Raw genomic sequence first — 20787 nt, 5'->3', positions numbered from 1 at the left:
ATATTGGCTTTAAAACGTATTATCAGATATCATGAAAAATTGGAAAATTGGACACTCTAAATTGACCATAGGTGTCAGTGTGAGAGTGAATGGTTGTTTGTCTCTATGTGGCTCTGTTATGGACTGGCGACATATCTAGGGTGTAACCCGTCTTTGCACTATGTCAGCTGAGCTCCCCCCACAACATTCATGTGGAGGATAAAGCAGTAGAGGATGGATGGATGGTATCAGCACTCCTGATAGTCCAATATTGTGCATACCTAGATAAATCAAATAATTGTGTCAGCCCTACTAGTAACACTGCATTAAAAGACAGATTTACAACAGAAAACTTCCCAAAGTGCTGGAGTAAACATCAGAATACAGCCCTTCTTCTCTCTCTCTCTCCCTCTCTCAATCTACAGTATATCTTTGCACATTCAGTGCGGTGGATGCTACTGATGCTTTTCTTACAGTCCAATCAATAATGAAGGGGTGAGTGTGTGGAGATGCAGAGACATTATGTCAGGCTTTTAATTAACTCTGTGCACCTTCACACTTTCCTATAAACGTTCCAATTCTATGCTCCAGTGTTGGCAAAGGTCTAACTCGCACTAAAACAGTAATTAGCTGCCACCCTGTTATTTTAACAACATGGTCCCTTAACTTTCGCAATATCACTGTGCGCAGCTTCCAGATGTTTCTGCGCTGCCTCTTTAGAGACTCACTAAACATTTGTGCGGTGATTTACAAGCTGACACACGGACACAAATCCAAACATTCATGTGTATATGTACTGTACATAGAGGTCGACTAATATGTTTTTTTTCCATGGTAGCCAATGGCCAAAATATGATTTTCTTTTAATTTTCTTTTTACATTTTTTACCAATTTTTGAACATTTTTGTCAGATTTTCTTTGCTCCCTCTATCTGATAAATTTACAGCAATTTACACAGATGTTTAAATCAAGTAAAGATGTGCTGACCAATAATTATGGTCTCTCTCGATTACTTAGGACACTTAGGGGCATCTATGTGGTCTATAAGAACAAAAATGCATAATGTGTGTAATAATCAACTGATTAATTAAAATAATAATCACCCATTACTGATTTTTAAAGACAAAAAGCGTAAAAAAATGTTGAAAAATGTTCTCCAATGTCTTGTTTTGGCCACAAACAAAATTAATTCAGTTTTAGTGACTTCTTTATTATAGGGAGCAAAGAAACCAGAAAATAAAAATAAAAAATAAAATAAAATGGTTTTAATTATTGAAAAACAAAACACTCAAACCAATTAATCGATTATCAAAATAGTTCATAATTAATTTAGTAAACCATTAGTAATCGATTAATCGAATAATCGTTGAAGCCCTACTGGATATACATGTAGAAAATTGTATACAAGATAAATAATAACAGTTACCTGTTTGCATTGCAACACTAATTGCAGACTATACTGCCATCTAAATGCCACTTTCTGGATGAACAGCCTGATAAGGAGAAGGTGGATCTGCATGAGTGTCAGTCAGGGGCAACACCCCTCCTGGACACATCAGTCAGTGAAGATGCACCAGAAAGCAAAAAAAGGAATAAGAATAATAATACAATAAAAAAAATAAAAAAAATAAAAAATGAACGCATCACACACTCGCCCACACTCAGAATCGGTGACTAGCCTTCATATAGTAAGCAGAATCATAGACTACATCCTCACCTGCTCACTCTCCATCTGGCATCCGTCAGCATGCTCTCGTTCTCGCCCACCTCCCTCTGCATCAGCCCCTGCTGCTGGATCAGGTTGCTTTGGGTCGCTGCTCGCCGGGATACAACTCCTCCTGTGCACCGGGGGAGACGGAGAGAAGAGAGGAGGCGGAGGTGAGGCGCATACGCAGTCGAATCAAAACTAAAAATGAATTCTGGGAATGTGAGTCCTGAGTCAGAAGCAGTGACTTGCTGTTCGCTTTTTCTTTTTTTTAATCCTGCCAACTCATGATTCCGCCTCCGTTTGGGTGCAGTTGCGACTCCGTGCCAGAAGATGGCGACATCGCACGTGTAGTTAAAGCATTGGATTGAACCCAGGACCTCTAATCATAACAGTGGCTCCACTATAACCAAGAATTAGCACAGTTTGTAAATAGAAAGGTAAGTATAGACTCACCATATCTAATAAATTGGTCGTTATAACTCATATAACGTACACTTTTACAATTGATGCATACATGTGTACCATGGTATGCTAATTTCGTTTCGTATCAATCATTTATGAAAACGAACATATTATCACAAGTGTAATGATTAAAATTAATATAATTAGGAAAATATCCACATCAAAGTCTCCCATTCAGCCTTCATTTCACACAAAACTTGCAAGATACGTCATTCCCGTCATTACTTTTTACTTACCGCCAATGTCATCAATTTAAATTACTTCCGTTTTTACAGGATATTTAAAAAAATAAAAGCCTAAAAATAAAATCCCCAAAAACCCCAAAAACCTCCATTTAAAGATGTACTTTTTGCACAGTGTGGTTCAAACTTAATGTGGTACCACTTTGTATCACACTAGTTTTAAAGACTCACTAATGCAAACGCACCAGTGAAAATTAAATGGGTTTTCTTCTTTCATTTCCATTTATATTTTTCCTCATTGGTGTCAAATCCCTTTTGTTCTACCGGCTGAGTTGAATTCAGCTCTTCCTGTTTTAAAGTGTGATTGCTTAAGACTACAATGAGATTACCACATTACTTATTTCTTCTTTGACATTCCCATGTACCCTGCTGTTTCAGTCCGTCACCCATTTTCTTTCTAATGCAAATCCAAATGCTTCTTTTTTTTTTAGGTGTTTTGGACTTAGCATTCAAGGACCACAGGAGCCCCGCTCTGTGCATCTTTCCCTGCTTTTGAATGCCATATCACCCACTCTCTCTGCCAGCCAGTCAGCTTCCTGCCTCAAAGAAGCCACCTCTGCAGACTCAGGGACATTAATGTCCCCTGTTTGATTGCCTCTTCCTCTTGGTGTGTTTAAACAAGGATGCCTTTGAGTCCCCCTGTCCAGCTGCACAGCCACATTCACAAGCACAAACACTACCTCCCTGTGTAATCACTTTCCAGCCTGAGAAATGACAGAGGGGGTGAGAAAAAAAAGAAGTAAAGGGAGAAATCGGGATGATCGACTTAATTTGGGAGAAGCTGGATGAATGAATCAAACAAACAGGGAGATGTGTGTCAGGATTCAAACGTGATATCAGATTTCAAATGGTGTCTTTTCAGGAACCGATTCTTTTGCCAATTTCAGCCAATTCCCCAGAAGACCATATCTGGCATCGAGGTGGGGCTCTTTTTTTCTCTCTCTGCTGATACCTCTCAAAGAAAAAAAAAGAAAAATAACCGCAGATGTTGCTTCCTGGAGCTCGCTGGTGGTGCTCAGATGATTGCTCATCACTATCTCTAACTCTCCTCCTCCTTCCTCTATTGGTACTGCATTTGCGTTTACTATTCTCTCTCTCACTCTAACTCTCCTCTCCCCTCCCTCTCCTGCACACACACACACACACAGAGGCTCAGGCACACACACAGAAACAAATTTGAGTTCCCCTATCTGTCAGAGCCAGTTCCTCCATTTAAGATGCTGACTTGTTTATGTTCCAAAGGCAAGTGAATGACTTTTGTTCACTCTTGCACTTTACTTTGAGGCTCGTGTTTGAGGTTTTTTCTCTTTTGCAGCAGGTGGAGGCAGCATGAAGTCTGCGTAGCTGCCGATTTGTGGTTGATTGACATCTTCAAGCACGGTTTAGATCTGGAGTTTAGTCTAGTGGGTGACTGGTAGGGAGGCGGCCCTCACCCTCCAGCAGTGCTCTGCCCTGTGCCCGCTCTTGCTGTCCTGGGCACATACACACATCGAGGACACAGAGGAGGAGGAGGAGGAAGAAGAGGAGGAGGAGTAGGGTCAACCATGGAACTGTGAGGGACGCGCTCAGATGCCCAAGCGGATCACCAGTAGAGGAGGAGTGCTGCCGAGGAGAGGAGCGCTGCAATGAACAAGGCAAAGAGGTAACTAAAAAGAAACCATGGTTAAAACCTTAGTGCCTGGTGCACTGCACTCAGGCAGTGTGAGTCTCAGTATGTGTCAGCAGCAAGTGTATGGTTTGCAGCAGGAGCGTGTGAACACTGAGGTTCAATCTGAAATGCACTGTGGTTTTTGCAAAGGTTCTTGTCAAGTTGATCAGAAACTGGGGCATTTTCATCTTATGTGTGTGTGTGTGTGTGAGTGACATTTACTTGAATCTGTAATGTGTGTCTGCAGTGTTTCAAAAAGAAACACTGCAGACACACATTACACATACAGAGCATTAAGGCTTTGACCTGCATATCAGCGAAGAGTTTCAAATTCTTTGTGTGCACTTCACACAGTCAAGCCCTGACAGTCTCCCTGTTCACCTCTCCATGGAAAAGTCTTCTGCCACTTCAGAGGTGTGTCCTCATTTTTACATTCTTCATCACTGATGAGGAATCTGCTGTGTTTTCACTGGTACTTTTGTTATTTTGTTTCTCCACTGTCTGTAGTTGTGACCACAGCTCTTATCAGATTTCTTGGTATAAAGAGACTGCATATGTACTCTGTGTGTGTCTCTGTATTTGTTGCCTCCTTAGGCCATCTCTGGCATAAACACTGACCTTGTCAGGACTAGTAGCCCTCATGGAGACCAAGAACCTGGTCCTAATGAGGCAGAACCTCATTTCTGATGAACTGGTTGAGTGAATTGTGGTACGGTTAAGGGTTAGGGTTAGACATTAACCTGCTATGGTTAAGGTTCTGGATAACACTTTTTTAGTTAGGCTGTCCAAATGAATGGATGCTAATGTTAGTCCTCAAAAGGATAGCTGTGTGTGTGTGTGTGTGTGTGTGTGTATCTCACGATATAAGATACAGTGAAATATCTCAATCTTTTGCGTGGAAAAAAATAAAATGACGTTTCAGTCCACTAGAGGGTGCCATATGATGTCACAATATCGCGCTAATATCGTATCGTGATTTACACCCTCACGAGATATGTAACGATACAGCGATTCAGTGGCTCAGTCATATAACGACACATCTCATTTAGGGAGGGGGCAAACAGTTCTCATGAGAGGTGGACTGTGGTAAATGTTCATTGTCAGAATAATTCTGAAAGGGAAAAATCATTTCATGCAAATCATTTGGAAAGTCTGTCTTGCTCTCAACATACTTTTCTTTTTTCTAAATATCCACAAATGCAGCCTGCATCTTTCTAATCATGTATATTTTGGTATTTTTTCACAGAAAAGGTACGTATTTTATTTGTTTTGGCAAGGATAAGTGCACATTTTTACAATATCAGGATAAATGTGACTGGACGTTTTCATTTTGTTCCTTGCCTAATCAAAATATCAAAGAATACAAAATGTCTCCACCCTGAGGAGTCACAAAGTAGTGACATTGGTGTGAAACTGGCAGATATTTTTAATAAAATATCTAAATTTGGCAGCAGGATATTGAGAATCATATCTTGTGAGTCACTATATTGCTTTATGGATATTTTGTCTCACCCCTTACAGTGGTTGGTGCAGTCACCTCATGTTGCTCCTAATGATTAATATTGCTCTCTCTAGTACATGCATCATCTACTCGATGTTGAGGGAACAAGAATGTATGGTTGTGAGAACGGAGAGCTGGAGAAAAAGAGAAGCTCACAAACAAGGCCTTCAAAGGGCCTTTGCTTCAATTAATCAATTAAGGGAAAAAAGACAGGAATTTGCATATCCCCCCGCCAGTGTGAGCACGAGAGATGTAAAGGGAGGAGGGGGGGGGACTGGATCTGTGGCCAAGAGTCCTGACACGGATGGGAAGGGGAGTGAGAGGGATGTTTCCAAAGGGGAAAAAATGGTGAGGCTGTTTCCTGAAACGCTTGAATAGAGCAACGACGAAGGACAAGAGGGTGAAGGAGGTGTGAGAGTTCATCTTAGTGCCCAGTCATTTATATGATGGACAGAGACAAGTTCATTAATATTTGAACAAGGAGACTATTTAGGCTTTTTTTTTTTTTTTTAAATCGCACACAAAGTCTGTGAACCTTCTCAGTCATCCAGGTCATCTTCAGTCGTTAGATATAGGCAACTGGACATGCTTGAGTTAGGTTGAAGACATTTTACCGCTCAGCCCTCTCCTCAGCTCTCACAGACCTGGAGAAGCCTCTTGCATGACAGGTGAAACAGACAACAGAGAGGACAGGACAGGAGTGGGCTATGTTATACGACAACAGAAGAAATAAATAATGGTAAAGCGTGTGCTGATGCCTTTGTGTGAGCCCTGTAAACACATGCAGTTTAAAAGACAGTGGTGAATAAGTGAAATGAAATGTTCATTCCCAGATGCAGCTGTCTTGGTTTAACAGCCTGATGTGGGATAAAGGACTTAATGATTGTTTTAAATTCCGTGGCCTGAACATGGACATTTTGGACAATAATACTTTGCATTCACAAGAGTCAGATAACTACAGAGGAAAATGTTATTTTCATGCTTAGATTAAAACGGTAGTTCACCTCACACTGACTTTAATAAAGAGGTCACTGATCACTGAAAGCTGTGAGGTGCTACCTGCCATTACATGCTCAGCACTCTGGGGGAAATTCCCCGACAGACGTCATGACATTAATAACGTTTCCCCATCAGCACTTCTGTTCTGTAGTAACGATCGTGTCTCCTCGTATGCGCGGTGACAGATTCACTCTGAGTCACAGAGAAAAGGAGAGATGACAAGATGTAAAGGGCACTGAGATGAGAAAATCATCAATAACAAGTCAGAATATAATGTTTTTTGACTGAAGTTTATTTACTTGCGTGCTTAGGACTGCTCTTTGAGCTTTGGCCACATATGATAAATATCATTACATTTCCTTAAAATTTTAACTTGTAGATTTCTCCGTAATTATTTGAGTGATAGTAACGGATAATTTGAAGCTGTTGATTGTGTCCCAGAGCATAAAAGGAAAACGCATCAGCCTCCAGAGCTGAGTATTGTAATGATTAGGAAGCGTTGGATGTTGAAAACACTGTTAAAGGTCCAGTTTATAAGAATTAGTCAAATCTAACGTTAATACTGCATATTGTAACAAACAGTGGGACTCGCCCGCTCACCCCTCCCTTCTCCCAAGTGCGTCAGAGAGAGAGAATTACAGTTGTGTGATTTGTGTAGTAAGTTTCAGTGTGTGTTTCACTTAAAAATGCAAGCTGCAATGCCTTTTTTCAGGCTGTAAAAAAGCCTGAAAAAAGCTGTAAAAAAAAAAAAAAAAGATGATGGCCTTCGTAAAACAAGGCCCTTGCCTTAATTGCAGATAAAAAAATCTTAGTCTAAGGCAACAAAATGTCCAAACTAATGAGAAAAAGTGATTATTATCGTATATGTGTGTGGAAGATTGATCAACAGTGTCAACAGATGTAAGCACAGACTAATCAGCTTGGTTGTAACTTGTGCTCGTCTGTATACCACCCATACTTATCGCAGCTAACAACGACGGCATAAGACACATTTATTATTAAATTGCCAAGATAAAGTAATACCAATCAAGTTTATTGGTCTTGTCATACCATAATAAAACATCTCATCGACTTATGTGCAGGATAACAACTACAACATACTGTATATATATATATATATATATATATATATATATACATTGTGCTATGGACCAGTCTTTAATTAAGTTTATTATAATAATAGTAATAATAATTTATTGTGGGTAGTTCTGCCAATAAGCCCACCTTAATGTAATACACTGGAGCTTTACAAACGGGGTGAGACGTGGAGTGATGAAGTGAACCGAGGCACCTTTGTTGTGTTCTTATTGTGAGGTTTTCATGTATAACACTTGTCAGTGGCACACGCCGTGCCGCTTCATGTTGGTGTTTTCAGTCAGCAGTCGTAATGAGGCGGAGAGATGTGCAGCAGGTTTCCAATCCAGCCGCACAGGGCTGGACGTACCGGGATCCAGAGAGATGGGGTCACATCCCCCCTCCCCCTCTCTTTCTCTCTCTCCATCAGGGTGTTTGAATCGAGGCATGACTGAGATGGGCAGTGTGTGGTGTGACACAAGGAACAGCACGTATGGGCTGTAGAGCAGCTTGTGGTATAAATAGACGAGTGAATGTCACCCTGTGCACCTGTATGGAACTACTGAGCATCCATGAAGAGTCTGTTTTTATGTGACTGCATGCATATGTTGCGTTATGCACTGTGTGTGTGTGTGTGAGGGCTATGAAAATGAGCTGTTCAAACAGAACAGAGGTTAAGAGAAGGGGATGTAAGTCTGGTCATTCAGGGAACTTGTCGCCAGTTCTCTGAACTCACAGTGTTTCCTGGTAATGTAATCACAACACGGTTTCAGCGCGTTACGCACTCTTCAATTTCTCGACACGTTCATGTGGACAAAATCTGAATTACGCAATCAAAAAAATGGCACGCTTTGCACATTGACCAGGAGCCATTTTTAATAAAAAACAAACTTGTCAGGAAGACTCTGCATCTAAGCGTTCCCCGCTGAGTGAGGCAAAAAAAAGCTCATTTAATTGTAAAAAAAGATTGAGAGGAGTTGGTTACTGGAGACAATTGTGAAATAGAGTCCGACGTTGCTAAACAGAGGCTCTGATCTGAAGAGGAAGCATTAATCACATCATGAAGCAAAGGCCTCTCCTTTGGCTTTTTGATTCAGGAAGACTTTCAAAATTGACTCACCTGCTGTTGATTCAGGGTTTTGTTTTTAAACCAAACTCAGCATCGGTGCATATGCACTGAAGGTGTGGACAAATGTGTGGTCCCTACACTGTGTCTTTGTCGAGGACCGTCTTAGTATAGTGTCACCAAAGTGAACCCTAAATGTCCTGTGTCAGTGGAAAAGGTGTAAATACAATTTGTTAGTAGAAATGCCTTAAAAATGTTATAAACCATTAGTTACCATAATACCACAGTCGTTTTTGAAGCTGATGAAAACATCTGTTTTTCTCAGTGAAGAAACTGGTGAAGAAATGACTCGCACTATTGACATCAAAATGTGACGTAATATTGTACTTTTTCAGCCTGACGTACAGAGAGTGTGTCTCACTACTGTTTGATTGGCTCGCATGATAGTTCAGGCCTGTTCCGTGTGGTTGTTTAGTCAGAGGCACTGACACATACACAGCCTAAGCTACCTACGCTCCGTGCGCCGCCTGCTGCCCTCCGCGCCCTGAGAACCTGCATGATTCAGGTGTGTCTGCTGTCAGTGAAAAAATGGCTGGCATCAGAGACACAAAGCAAAATGGACTGTCGCCACTTAACAAAAGGCTCACCTCATAAAATCTTTCTGCTTATATATGATATCTTAAGAATAGGTTCCGTTGCTCACTCTTCGGCACCAAATTCCATAGAGAAAATCAGCGATTTTACATCACAGCACACAGGAGTTGTTGATTCACTGCTGCCTCCAGCAGTAAGCTCAAATGTGTTCATTTTTGACTTTGGTGTTTCAAATCCTTTGTTCAGATTTATTACGATGACACAAACATACCAAACAAGGCAGCAGTGGACCAGAAGTTTCTGTTTCTCATAAGCTAAAAACGCTGATTTTCTCTATGGACTTTGGTACGGTAGAGTGGACGTTTTACGAGCACAGCTTAGGCAGCACGGACTATGTTGGGGATCTGGGGGCCACTCTTGTCCTGTCAGGAGTCTAAAAAAAAAACCCAACTGTTCAGAGTGGACGAAATGAGCTTCAAATCCATCCATCTATCTTCTACCGTTTTATCCTCCACATGAGGGTCGCAGGGCGGAACTGTGCCAATCTCAGCTGACATAGGGCGATAGGTGGGGGACACTATGGACAGTTCACCAGTCCATCACAGGGCCACATATAGAGACATATACGCATAGCTTAAAATCATATCACTATATTCCATAATTATATCACAACAATGGTTTTCGTTACGATATTTAATAGAATGTCAAAATAAAAGTGCTTGTTTTAAGATAATAAATGTTAACAGTCCAAAAAATATATTTGCGATTCAAAATGAGTCTGTAAATGACAAAACAGACAGAAATAAGTCATTATAACTTGATATTAAGTGAAGGGCCACATGAAATTGATTGGGGGGCCGCGAGTTTGAGGCTTCTGGACTATGTGTTAGTTCCTAATGGAACCACACTTTAAAAAACCTTAATATCACTTTCAGTGACCAATCATTAAGCAAATTACACCACAAGTGAAATCTGGAAAACCACCTCAAATTCGAGTGTGACGTGTTTGACAAATAATGGACTTCACCATAAACTCTCTCTGTGTGTGTGTGTGTGTGTGTGTGCGCGCTTAGAGAAATACAGAAAGCTGTGTTGTTGTTTGCTGGATGCTTCATGCTGCTTATCAGATGTGAGGAGCTGCATTTCCACAGAAGCTGACCTGAACTCACCTTATCACACTCTGCACTTCTCATTTAGGTTATACACTTATACACTCTCTCTCTCTCTCTCTCTCTCTCTCTCTATCTTTCTCTCTCTCTCAGGAAACCCAGTGAGAGCCGTGGTGTGCTGAAGAGCAGGAAACTCGTCCAGCGGAGGAGGAATACATGTCCCAGTCCTCAGGACATCACCCGGGCCCTGCAGAGCCCCAGCTCTCCCCCCAGTTCCAGCGCTGCCAGCTTGGATGAGCTCATACAGCGCTGCTTGAACTGCTTTGGTCAGTTTCTGTCTGTCTGTCTGTCTGTGTGTGTTTGCATGTGTTCCCAAAATGTGTCATGTGTCTTCACTCTTTATCACAACCAGGTTATATAAATGAGGGACGAGGGAGAGTGAGGGGGCAATACAGAGTGGGAGAGACTGACAGGAGGGGAGGGAGGTAAACAAAGGCTGGTCTTATACAATCAAGCTTTGTTCTGTTGGCCTGCAGAGGCCAACGAGCTATTCCCATGCACTGTTAAACTCTACTCTCGACTGCTCTGTTTCAGTGGCATCACTGTTGCTCACTCCACTCCAGAGAGTTTGCAATTTACGCAGGTTTTTTAAGATGTCTAGAGTCCTGCTGTCTCTACAGAAATGTAAATGTCCCAGTCTATCCTTTTATCAATGAACAGAGAAGGTGCACAAAAGTACGTAAATAAGTGGACCAAAAATATCTGAATGGCAAGATGCCATGAGCAGGGAGGGTGTTTGGTTGTGCCAGGCATCCTTAAAGAACGAAAGACAGATTTGGGGAAAAAAATAACATAAGAATGTAATTATTTGGTAGATATGGTAAAAATAATAATAAAAACAGCATAATTGTAAATATAAATTGTATTTAAACTGTGTTTCATGGGAGTAGTTGCAGGTAAATACACATACAGTATAATAGGGATACAGACTGAGAGTAAGAGCTTAATTTGATTTGATCTTTGTCCTCTTTTACCAGCAACTTTAAAGTAATAGTATACTTTGAAGTTTTTGTTGCTTTGTAAACTGCTCATTCCCTGGGAATAAAGGTTTACAGACCTTTACTCCCAGCACCAGAGTCTGGTGAGAAAATCTGTGCTTTTACAACACAATACACAGGAGATGCTGACACACAGCTGCCTCTTTCAGTAAGTTAAATTGTGTTATTTCATGAGTTTGGTGTTTAACCCTTAAGAGTTCCAAGGGACATTTCCTGCCATTCCGTTATTACTGTTAAGCCATTTTGGCTGTGTTGAATGACTATAGCTCAAATTTTTCCAGAGGATATTCATTTTTGAACTTTCGAACTGTCATCTCACTTTCTTAAATTAACCTAAAATGGCTACCTACGCAAAAACTTACTAATTTGTTCCTAGCAGCAGAAAACGGCACCTTCCCAGAAACAGCTGTAAAAACATTATATATTAATATTTTTTTCCACTTCAAACGAGTCAGTCTTTTAAAGGTACTTCAGCCTGAAATATACAATATCAAATATTAAGTGACACAATCTTTTCAAATGAGGCCGTGGTCGACCAGCAGCTCCTGTGTCCCTGCAGGTGAAAAATGCCAGAAAAGACTAACATCAAAATAAAGTAGTTAAACATATTCGATTTTATCCAGTCAGCCTTTTGGTAAGTTGATAAAAATGGTTCCCAGGCCTCGACATAAGGTTTTATAAAAAAAAATGATTTTAAACTTCAGTGTATCTCAAACACCAAGGAAGCACTGCTTGTGTAACAGACAATCACACATCCTCCAGTTTAGGACTGCAAAATAAACAGACCGTCTTCAAAATCTAGACCCACTTAAACTGACTGAGTGAAATGTGCTTTGGTTGTTGTTGTCATTGCTGATTTTTTTTTAACCACATTTAATTGTTCTTTGGATGTGCTGCTGTGTTTCCCTCACAGATTCGGAGGGGAAGCTCTCCAGCCCCAGAGGGTCTCAGCTGGTCCAGATGACTCTGATGATGCACAGTTGGGTCGTGCCATCGCAAACGTTCGCCCAGAAACTTCTTGCCCTATATCCTCTACCGTCACACTGTATTCTGCTCTACTCCAACCAACCAGTGCACTGTAACCTGTCACATGTTCCCAAGCACATGTCTCACAGTCATTAATCAGATCAGGAAACAGTCCTTGCTTTGTTTTGCAAAAAAAAAAGCAGATTTGAAGTATATACAGTGTGTCCCTGCCCGGTGTTTGGTGTAGCGGTCTGTTGATATCCTTGACTCCTTTACCTATAAGGATTCTCCGTTGGACAAGAGAGGGCTGAGGCGGCCGCAGATCTGCCACCTTGTCAGGTGAGTAAAGAACAGGAGGCACATGAGCGTCTCGTTTGACACAGTGTGTGACAGAACTGGTTATCCTGCTCTATTTGTGAGTAGTAAACATAGACTCTGTCCTGCTTGGTGGCAAGGCAGTGGATCGGCCAGTTCCCAGCTGTGTTTGAGGCCGACCCACTTCTTGAGCAGACCATGGGGGACCTGTGGGCGCTGGTTCGGTCAGATGGACAGGAGACGCACTCACAGCTCATCGACACCTCCTGCTTGTGAGACATTTTCGATTTCATTCACCGTAATGAATGCTTATTTGGCTACAATGATTCTTTTTTTCATAGAAAAGCCCTATATTTTTGGTCCCATGTACTCCGGAAGGTCTTATTTGTGGCCTTTTGTCCTCTTTGACATGCAACTTTAAAGTTATGGTTCAGGTTGCAGTTTGAACTACTCACTCCTTGCTTAATTGGTGTACTCACTGGTGTAGCAATTAAATATCATGGAGTTGTTGATCCACTGATGCCTCCATTATTGAATTCAAATGTGACATAAGGTTTGGACTAACCTGAGTGACACAAACCATAACATATGAGGCAGCAGCAGACCAACAGCTCCAGTGTCCCTGCAATCAGAAAACACAGATTTGTTTGGTGCAGAAAGAGTGAGCGGCTTAAAAACTCAGTTTCCAGCTGGGAAAAGCCTGACTTATGATGAGATAAAGTAGCAATCATATTCTTAAGATACGGTTGATATAAGGTGGCTTTGATTGTATTAGGTGAGGATCAAGATTCACAATGTTTATTTGCAGTTTTGTGCACAAACAGACAGTCCAGGCTCAAAGAGTCTGTACATTAAATTGGAAAATAGAATAAGGTAAATAAATATAAGTGACTAAAATCTGCTTTTCCTTGTGTCCCTGTTGGCTGCCTTTTTTTCTATACATAGACAAACACATTTTCTATGCCATCTGTTGTTGGTCCTGTCACCCGGCTGTGTTTTTCTAGAAGCCCTCATCTGAACGTTTCCCAGGCGCCTTCACCCTCTGTGAAGAAGAGGAAGGTATCCCTGATCTTTGACCACATGGAGCCGGATGAAATGGCCGAGCATCTCAGCTACCTGGAGTTCAAGAACTTCTGTAACGTTTCAGTGAGTTCAGTGAACAAACTCTCACGATGAGGCCTTGTCGCGTTGCTTTGACTTGATCTGATGTTGATGCTTCCAGTGCAAAACAAAAGCCATGACAGGTGAAAGTGAGGATCCCCTAATTTAAAAAGAAAAGACATAATACTGCAGTAACAACTGATCAATGCTACAGAGCATCTGTACAAAAATGCATTTAATATTTAATACCGACAGCTTCAGACTAAAAAAGTGTTTTTTCTCAGTAGATAACAATAGTTGCAGCTAGTGCAGGTTTGGCTCCAGTTGTCCTTGTTCACCTGAAAAAGTCAAAATTACTGCTGACCAGTGCCTTTCTGATTGGCCAGTTCCTGGACTACCGCAGCTACGTGGTGCGAGGCTCGGTGAGGGACAACCCGGCTCTGGAGCGGTCCGTCATGATGTGCAACGGCGTCTCACAGTGGGTCCAGCTGATGATCCTCAGCAGACACACGGCCCAGCAGCGAGCACAGGTCTTCACCAAGTTCACCCACGTGGCTCAGGTGAGCTGCCCGAGGGATCGAACATCTCGTGGACTTCTGTTTCTGGCTGCCATGACGATCGATGATATCACTGTGATGTTTCCTCCCGTAGAAACTTCGGGCTCTGCAGAACTTTAACACTCTCATGGCAGTAACTGGAGGCCTCTGTCACAGCTCCATCTCCCGCCTCAAAGACACCTCTAACCTGCTGCCTCCTGACATCACTAAGGTATTTCCAACTGCACGCACAACCATGAGTCTCATGAGCACAACCCATCTACAAACAAGGGTTTCCAAAACTTTAAATTGAAGGTCACGCATGTACCAATGCGACAAGCAGAGTTTGGGAAGAGCATGACCACTGATATACACTATATGGACATGAGTATTCGGACGCCTGACTATCACACCAACAGGGACTATAGTATTCAAATGCATATACGGGACATTAATATGGAATTAGTCCCTTTTTTGCAACTATAACAGCTTCCACACTTCCACACAAGATTTTGAAGTGTTTCTATGTGAATTTGTGCCCGTTCATTCTGTAGAGCATTTATGAGGTCAGACACCGATGTTAAACGAGAAGTCTCTGGTCCAGTTTATCCCAAAGGTGCTCGATAGGGTTGAGGTCAGCACTCTGTGCGGGTCAGTCAAGTGTTGTAATAGAAAAGGACCTTCCTCAATCAGTTGGAAGCATAGCATTGTCCAAAATGCTAAATGTTAATATTGTCCTTCATTAGAGATAAGGGGCCTGGCCCAAAGTCTGATTGACACAGCTGAATTCAGGTGTGGCCAAATACTTTTGTCCATATAGTGTATGTCCTAAGAGCCCTGACTGGATATAATGACCCCAAACTCTCTCCATCATCTGGTGAGGGAACACATTTATTAAATCATTAATAATAAATCCAGGTTGTTATTACATTTAACGACAAACCGAATGTTAAAATAATTCAACACACATTTATCATTCATCTCCTGATCTGTTTTGCCTCCGTCAGGCCCTGAGTGAGATGACGGAGCTGCTCTCCTCGCGCAGCAACTACAGCAACTACCGGCGCGTGTACAACGAGTGCAGTGGCTTCAAGGTGCCCATCCTGGGCGTCCACCTAAAGGACCTGATCTCGCTGAACGAGGCCCTGCCGGACTACATCGACGAGGAGAAGATCAACCTGAGCAAGCTGCAGCACTTGTACAGCAACATCAACGACCTGTTGGCCATTCACAGCTGCACGCCGCCCTTCGAGGCCAACAAAGACCTTCTGCATCTGCTCACGGTAAGAGACAGAAAAGGAGATCCTCAATAAAAACATTCCTTTAAATTAAAAACAAGTTCATAAAGAACATTTTTAAATGATGTCCTTTTAATGCTTCAGCTCTCTCTAGATTTGTACTACACCGAGGATGAGATATATGAACTTTCATACACCAAGGAACCCAAGAACCCTAAGATCCAGGTCAGTACATGCAGCTTGATCAAACACCATCAAACTTGCACTTATTGTCACCTTTTCACGAGAGGAGGGACATTTTTGTTGTCTCTGTGAGTGCAACATGTTCAAAACAAAAGCACAGGCTCAGTGCTAAAGTACATCAAAGTGAGCCACATCAAAGTGCTGCACGTTAAAGAAGCGTGTCATGTGGTGGGTGTGCGCTCTTTTTTTTGCTTCTTTTCTTGTATTTGCTTCGGGTCTCATCACGGTGTGTGTGTGTTTGTGTGTTTTGATTCTCAGCCTGTAGCTCCAGTTAAACCACCGGTAGTGGCAGAGTGGGGGTCAGGGGTCACCCCCAGGCTTGACCCCGACACCATATCCAAACACGTCAAACAGATGGTGGATGTGAGTATGTGGTTCTTCAACAAAACTCCCGTCTTTCACTTCCTTATGGGCTGAAGCAGAACTAAGCCGCTGCTCTTGTTGTGCCTCAAAATATCTGACTGCTCTGTTGCCCCCTGCAGTCCATCATGAAAAACTACGACCAGAACCAAGACGGCTACATTACACTGGACGACTTTGAGAAAATAACAGCCAACTTCCCCTTCTCCTTCTGCACCCACGAAACTGACAGGTGAGGAAGCTGCAGCGAGCGCCGACGCCTCCCACCATGACAGCGAAAACAACAATGAGCTGTCGCGTGGTTTTACACAAACCTCAACTCACTGTGGAACATTTTCTGCTCAGGGAGGGACAGATCAGTCGTGAAGAAATCACCTCTTACTTCATGAGGGGAATGTCTGTATGTGCCAAGCTGGGCTACAACTTCAAAGACGCACACAACTTCCACGAAACCACGTACAAACGGCCGACGTTCTGCGACACGTGCGGGGGATTTGTTAGTACCTTTTGTATACGGCTTATGATTTCATGTTTTCTGTTTCCACTCGGGCAAACTTGAACTTATTTGTGTCTTTTCTCTTGTAGCTGTGGGGAGTCATTAAACAGGGCTACCACTGCAAAGGTGAGATCAGGATTCATGTTGGTCCAGGTTTAGTCAAATCTGGCTCCGACATTTTCTGTCAATAGCAATATAAAAGGTTCAGTATATAGGAGTATATATAGATATTAACATATTGTCAGGATATTGTATCAACAAACTTTAAGATTTAAACTGCACTCGTACATGGTACACGCCCCTGGTACACCGCCAGCACCAGGAACCAGCCTGAGACATGGAGGCTCACGCTTACTGAAAAACATGGTCGCCATTGCCTGATAAGATCTACACCAGAGGTCTCAAACTTGCGGTCCGCGGGCCATATGCAGCCCTCCAATTGATTTCATGTGGCCCACCATTTAATATCAAGTTACTTCTGTATTCATTTTAAACAAAAATACATTTTTACAGTGAACTATATACAGTATACCGCTCCATGTCAAAACAAACACTTTTATTTTGAAATTCTGTGAACTATCATCACAAATATTGTTTGTGCAATATTTCTTTTTCTGACTGGAAATAGACGTTTGTAAACTAGTCACTGGCACCAAAGTCTATAGAGAAAATCAACGTTTTTAGATTGCAGGGACACAGGAGCTGCTGCTCTACTGCTGCCTCATTTGGTAAGTTTGTGTCCCACGGTCTAATCTGGATAAAATAACACATTCAAAGTTACGATTGGAGGCAGCAGTAGATCAGCAGCTTATGTGTCCCTGTAAACTAAAAACGTTGATTTTCTCTGGAATTTTGGTGCAGTTGAGTTAGAGGTTTACAAAGCAGTTTTCAGTTTGTGACCAAGAATGAGAAAAGCACTCTTTATATAATGTACATTTTTGTTAGGTCAGCCTTTTCTTAATTGGCTAAAATCAGCATGTCAAATGTTTCTCTCAAGTTTCAGTAGTTTTTTGCCCGTGAAGAAGTTTAAAATTCCAGTTCCAGCCTTGACCTTTTCATCTGTGTGTGTCTCTCAGATTGTGGGATAAACTGTCACAGACACTGCAGGGATCTGGTGGGAATGGAGTGCTTAAAGAAACACAAAAACACAACTGGGTCCTGCCCATGCACCCCCGCGCCCGACCCAAGAACCAAGGGCAACAGCTGGAGTGAGTCTTCCCTCCATCACACACAGTATGCAAACCAAACACACACACACACACACACACACACATGCACACACACGCACAAACCTTAATGTCCAACATTCTATGTCAGGTTCAGAGGAGGAGACTTTTGTTTTCCCCCAAAGTAACGAGACGGATCACATCAAGGGAACTCCGCTTTGGAAAAACAACACCGGTGACTGGACGCTGTCGGACCGCTCCACTCAGACGGACCCAGGAACGTGGACGCCACAGAAAAAGGACAAGAGGGGAAACAACCACAACGGTCTCGCTTATGCGTGTTCAGACAGAAAGGTGAGACGTGCCACGAGTCCCTGCGGGTTTATGAAGTTTAGGAGTTTTAGAGCTCTTCTGGTCTTTTAACCTCTTTGAATTAAATATCCCTTTTTGGTACAAAGTCTACAGTAAGGATCTTACACCAGTGAGTGTGTCAGGTGAAAACACTTTGGATTCTGAACATACTTGAACTTTAAGTGCGTAGCATTTTATATCGACGCTGATATTTGTTGTTGACGTTCTTACTGTCCTTCATCTGTCAAGCGAAACTATCAGCTCTGACTAAGGGAGCGTTTAGGTGTATACAGCTGCAGAGCCGGGGCGGGTGGGGGCAAGAAGCGTTTGTCCCCTCAAACTGCTGAACAACAAACAAAATTAAGTAGTAGAAGTAGAATTCACTTTGCGTTTTCAGTCAAACTCCAGCCTGTTTGCAGTCGTTGCCGTTACCAACGTCTGTTTTGACAAAACAAATCACTTCTTGGCTACAATGCGGGAATGTCAAGTGACACGAGATCCAAACATTGCAATATTGAGAGAGTGAGGCAAAGACAGAGAGAGAGAGAAGAGAGAGACTTAATCAGCATTTGTGTGAACTCATTTGACAGTGTTTTGAATGTAATGGGACATTTGTTGTTATTTATGTTAAATAATTCACTTCAGCAAAATAAATAAATAAAGGTTACTTTAGGCACTAACTTTTGAATTGGTAAGCAAATCATTTCAAAAAGATGTTTGATTAATTAACTGCAGTGTATTATTATTTAAAACATATACTGTACACATAAAGGGTTTCCCAAAAGCTGCCCCCTAGTGGACTGTGGCGGTACATGAAAGATCATTAAATATAAATACATGTATATCACTGTTTTTATTTTTCAGTTTTGTAATTCAGTTGTAAAATGTGTACAATGGATTTTAATAAATACTTATAAAAAGGAATAAAACAAAGCCACGTCATTTAAATGATGTGTTATTTTGCTTTTATCTGACCTAGAATAGCAGGTGTCACCATATTTGTTGATCTGTGGCTTTTATTTTTGTCAGATAAAGGTCATTTTCTTTCGAGCTTCTGCGCCTAACAGCTGCACACCTAACCAGTCACAACAAGTGTTAGTAGTTGGTCTAGTCTTGTGTGTTTATAAGTCATGATTTAAGGTTTGGGTTTCAGAAGAACTCTTAAGTTTGGGAATATTCTGCAAATTTGTTTGTGGACCAAAAGTAAATCTTCCGTGACCGATCTGTAGGTCCAGAACCAGTCCTTGGGAGTCACTGTCTTAAAGTATGAAGTGACAAGTAAATGAGTGTTTACTGTTTTCCAGGTCAACACACTGCCACAGAGAACCCGGGGCTGCTCCATGCCCGTCTCCCTCCTGCAGGAGCAGATGGAGGAGCTGCATCTCTACGAAGACAAGAGCCGGGAACCAGACTGAGCATTTCCCCACGTTTAACACAGACAATAATAACAATAATAATAATAATAATATTGACGCCGTCTCTGACACCACTGGTGCTGAACTGATGAGATTCACTGGCCACTGGCTTGAGTTTCAGCCAGCGGTTAATAACGGACTACTTTTTCCATTTTTTTTTCTTTATAGTTTGGTTTGTTGTTCCAGCTCCAAACACCTGTCTCTGTAATTTATGAACATCTCACTTTGCTCTTTTGTTCTCTGGTGCTAAGATGCAACACAACCTCAAATCCATTCGGTCATTTCAAATATGACGACGTCCAGACAAAGCACAGTGTCCTGACTCCTGATCTCATGTCCTCATGACACATACAGGGTGGGGAATTAACACTAAAACCCCTCCCACAAAAAGTTATTTTGACTTTGGCAGCTACTGAGCATGACGACGACAATAGTTCTATACATTTGGCTTCACATTGGATGATATGGTTATTCTCTGCGGCCTTTAAAAAGGTACAGTGTGTGACATTGACCCTTCCAGGTTTGCTGGAAAACCTATGTAGCCTTCAGTTAGCATTAAAACTCAAATGGCGCTTTTCCACTGCACAGTTCCGGCATGTTTTTTTCTTTGCTTTTCCATCAATGATACTACCTGGTACTTCTTTAACTCGACGTCCGACACAAGAATCAAACTGAACAATGAGGAACTGTAGATCAGTTAAAGACATGAAAATCCTGAAAACATGCGTTAGTCTCCAACATTTAAAGCAAAGCAAGTGTCTAAAAATCTCAACATTTGACAGAAGAGTCTGGTGTATTGAGTGAAAGCACTGCTGAATGTGGCGATCCAATGATTCTGTGAACAAATCTTTTTCCTAATGATTCTAATGATTCAGTTACACCGAAAATAACTGCTTTACAAGTCACTAGTTTGTGTTGCGTATAAGAGGTTGAAGAGGTTCTATAGTAACAGAATCAATCATACCAAACTGTGTAGAGCCACACCGCGCCATGCTGGAACTGTATAGTGGAAAAGCGCCAAAAGGCTTTCCTGATATGAATATAAAAGGCTCACTCTGGGGTGATGAACAAGAATTCATACAGTCTGGTGAATTTACACCTTTATCTTCACACTATATGGACAAAAGTATTTGACCACGCCTGTTAAGTATTGAATTCAG

At 41.8% G+C, this 20787-nt stretch overlaps 1 protein-coding gene across 4 annotated transcripts; it reads left to right on the top strand.

The window, feature by feature from the left end:
* The first annotated feature begins 3295 nt into the window (after nt 1-3295).
* rasgrp4 (RAS guanyl releasing protein 4) lies at nt 3296-20210 on the top strand. Of its 4 annotated transcripts, XM_058633485.1 has the most exons (17): nt 3303-4033; nt 10536-10708; nt 12354-12465; nt 12683-12745; nt 12862-12993; nt 13726-13867; nt 14209-14382; nt 14474-14590; nt 15366-15641; nt 15741-15821; nt 16098-16202; nt 16322-16431; nt 16545-16695; nt 16785-16821; nt 17772-17903; nt 18013-18215; nt 19517-20210. In XM_058633485.1, the coding sequence occupies exons 1-17, from the start codon at nt 4017-4019 to the stop codon at nt 19625-19627; spliced, it is 2136 nt and encodes a 711-aa protein (XP_058489468.1). In that variant the 5' UTR covers nt 3303-4016; the 3' UTR covers nt 19628-20210. The 4 variants fall into 4 exon arrangements, with proteins under 4 accessions (XP_058489469.1, XP_058489468.1, XP_058489470.1 ...); XM_058633486.1 differs by lacking the exon at nt 19517-20210 and having other exon boundaries at nt 3296-4033; nt 17772-17928; nt 18013-18184; XM_058633487.1 differs by lacking the exons at nt 3303-4033; nt 10536-10708; nt 12354-12465 and having other exon boundaries at nt 12685-12745; nt 12830-12993.
* The last annotated feature ends 577 nt before the right edge of the window (nt 20211-20787 follow it).

Source organism: Solea solea, chromosome 7, assembly GCF_958295425.1.
Source record: "Solea solea chromosome 7, fSolSol10.1, whole genome shotgun sequence".
Lineage (NCBI taxonomy): Eukaryota > Metazoa > Chordata > Actinopteri > Pleuronectiformes > Soleidae > Solea > Solea solea.
The sequence above is the reverse complement of the archived record's forward strand: the minus strand, read 5'-3'. Positions and strand labels throughout refer to the sequence as shown.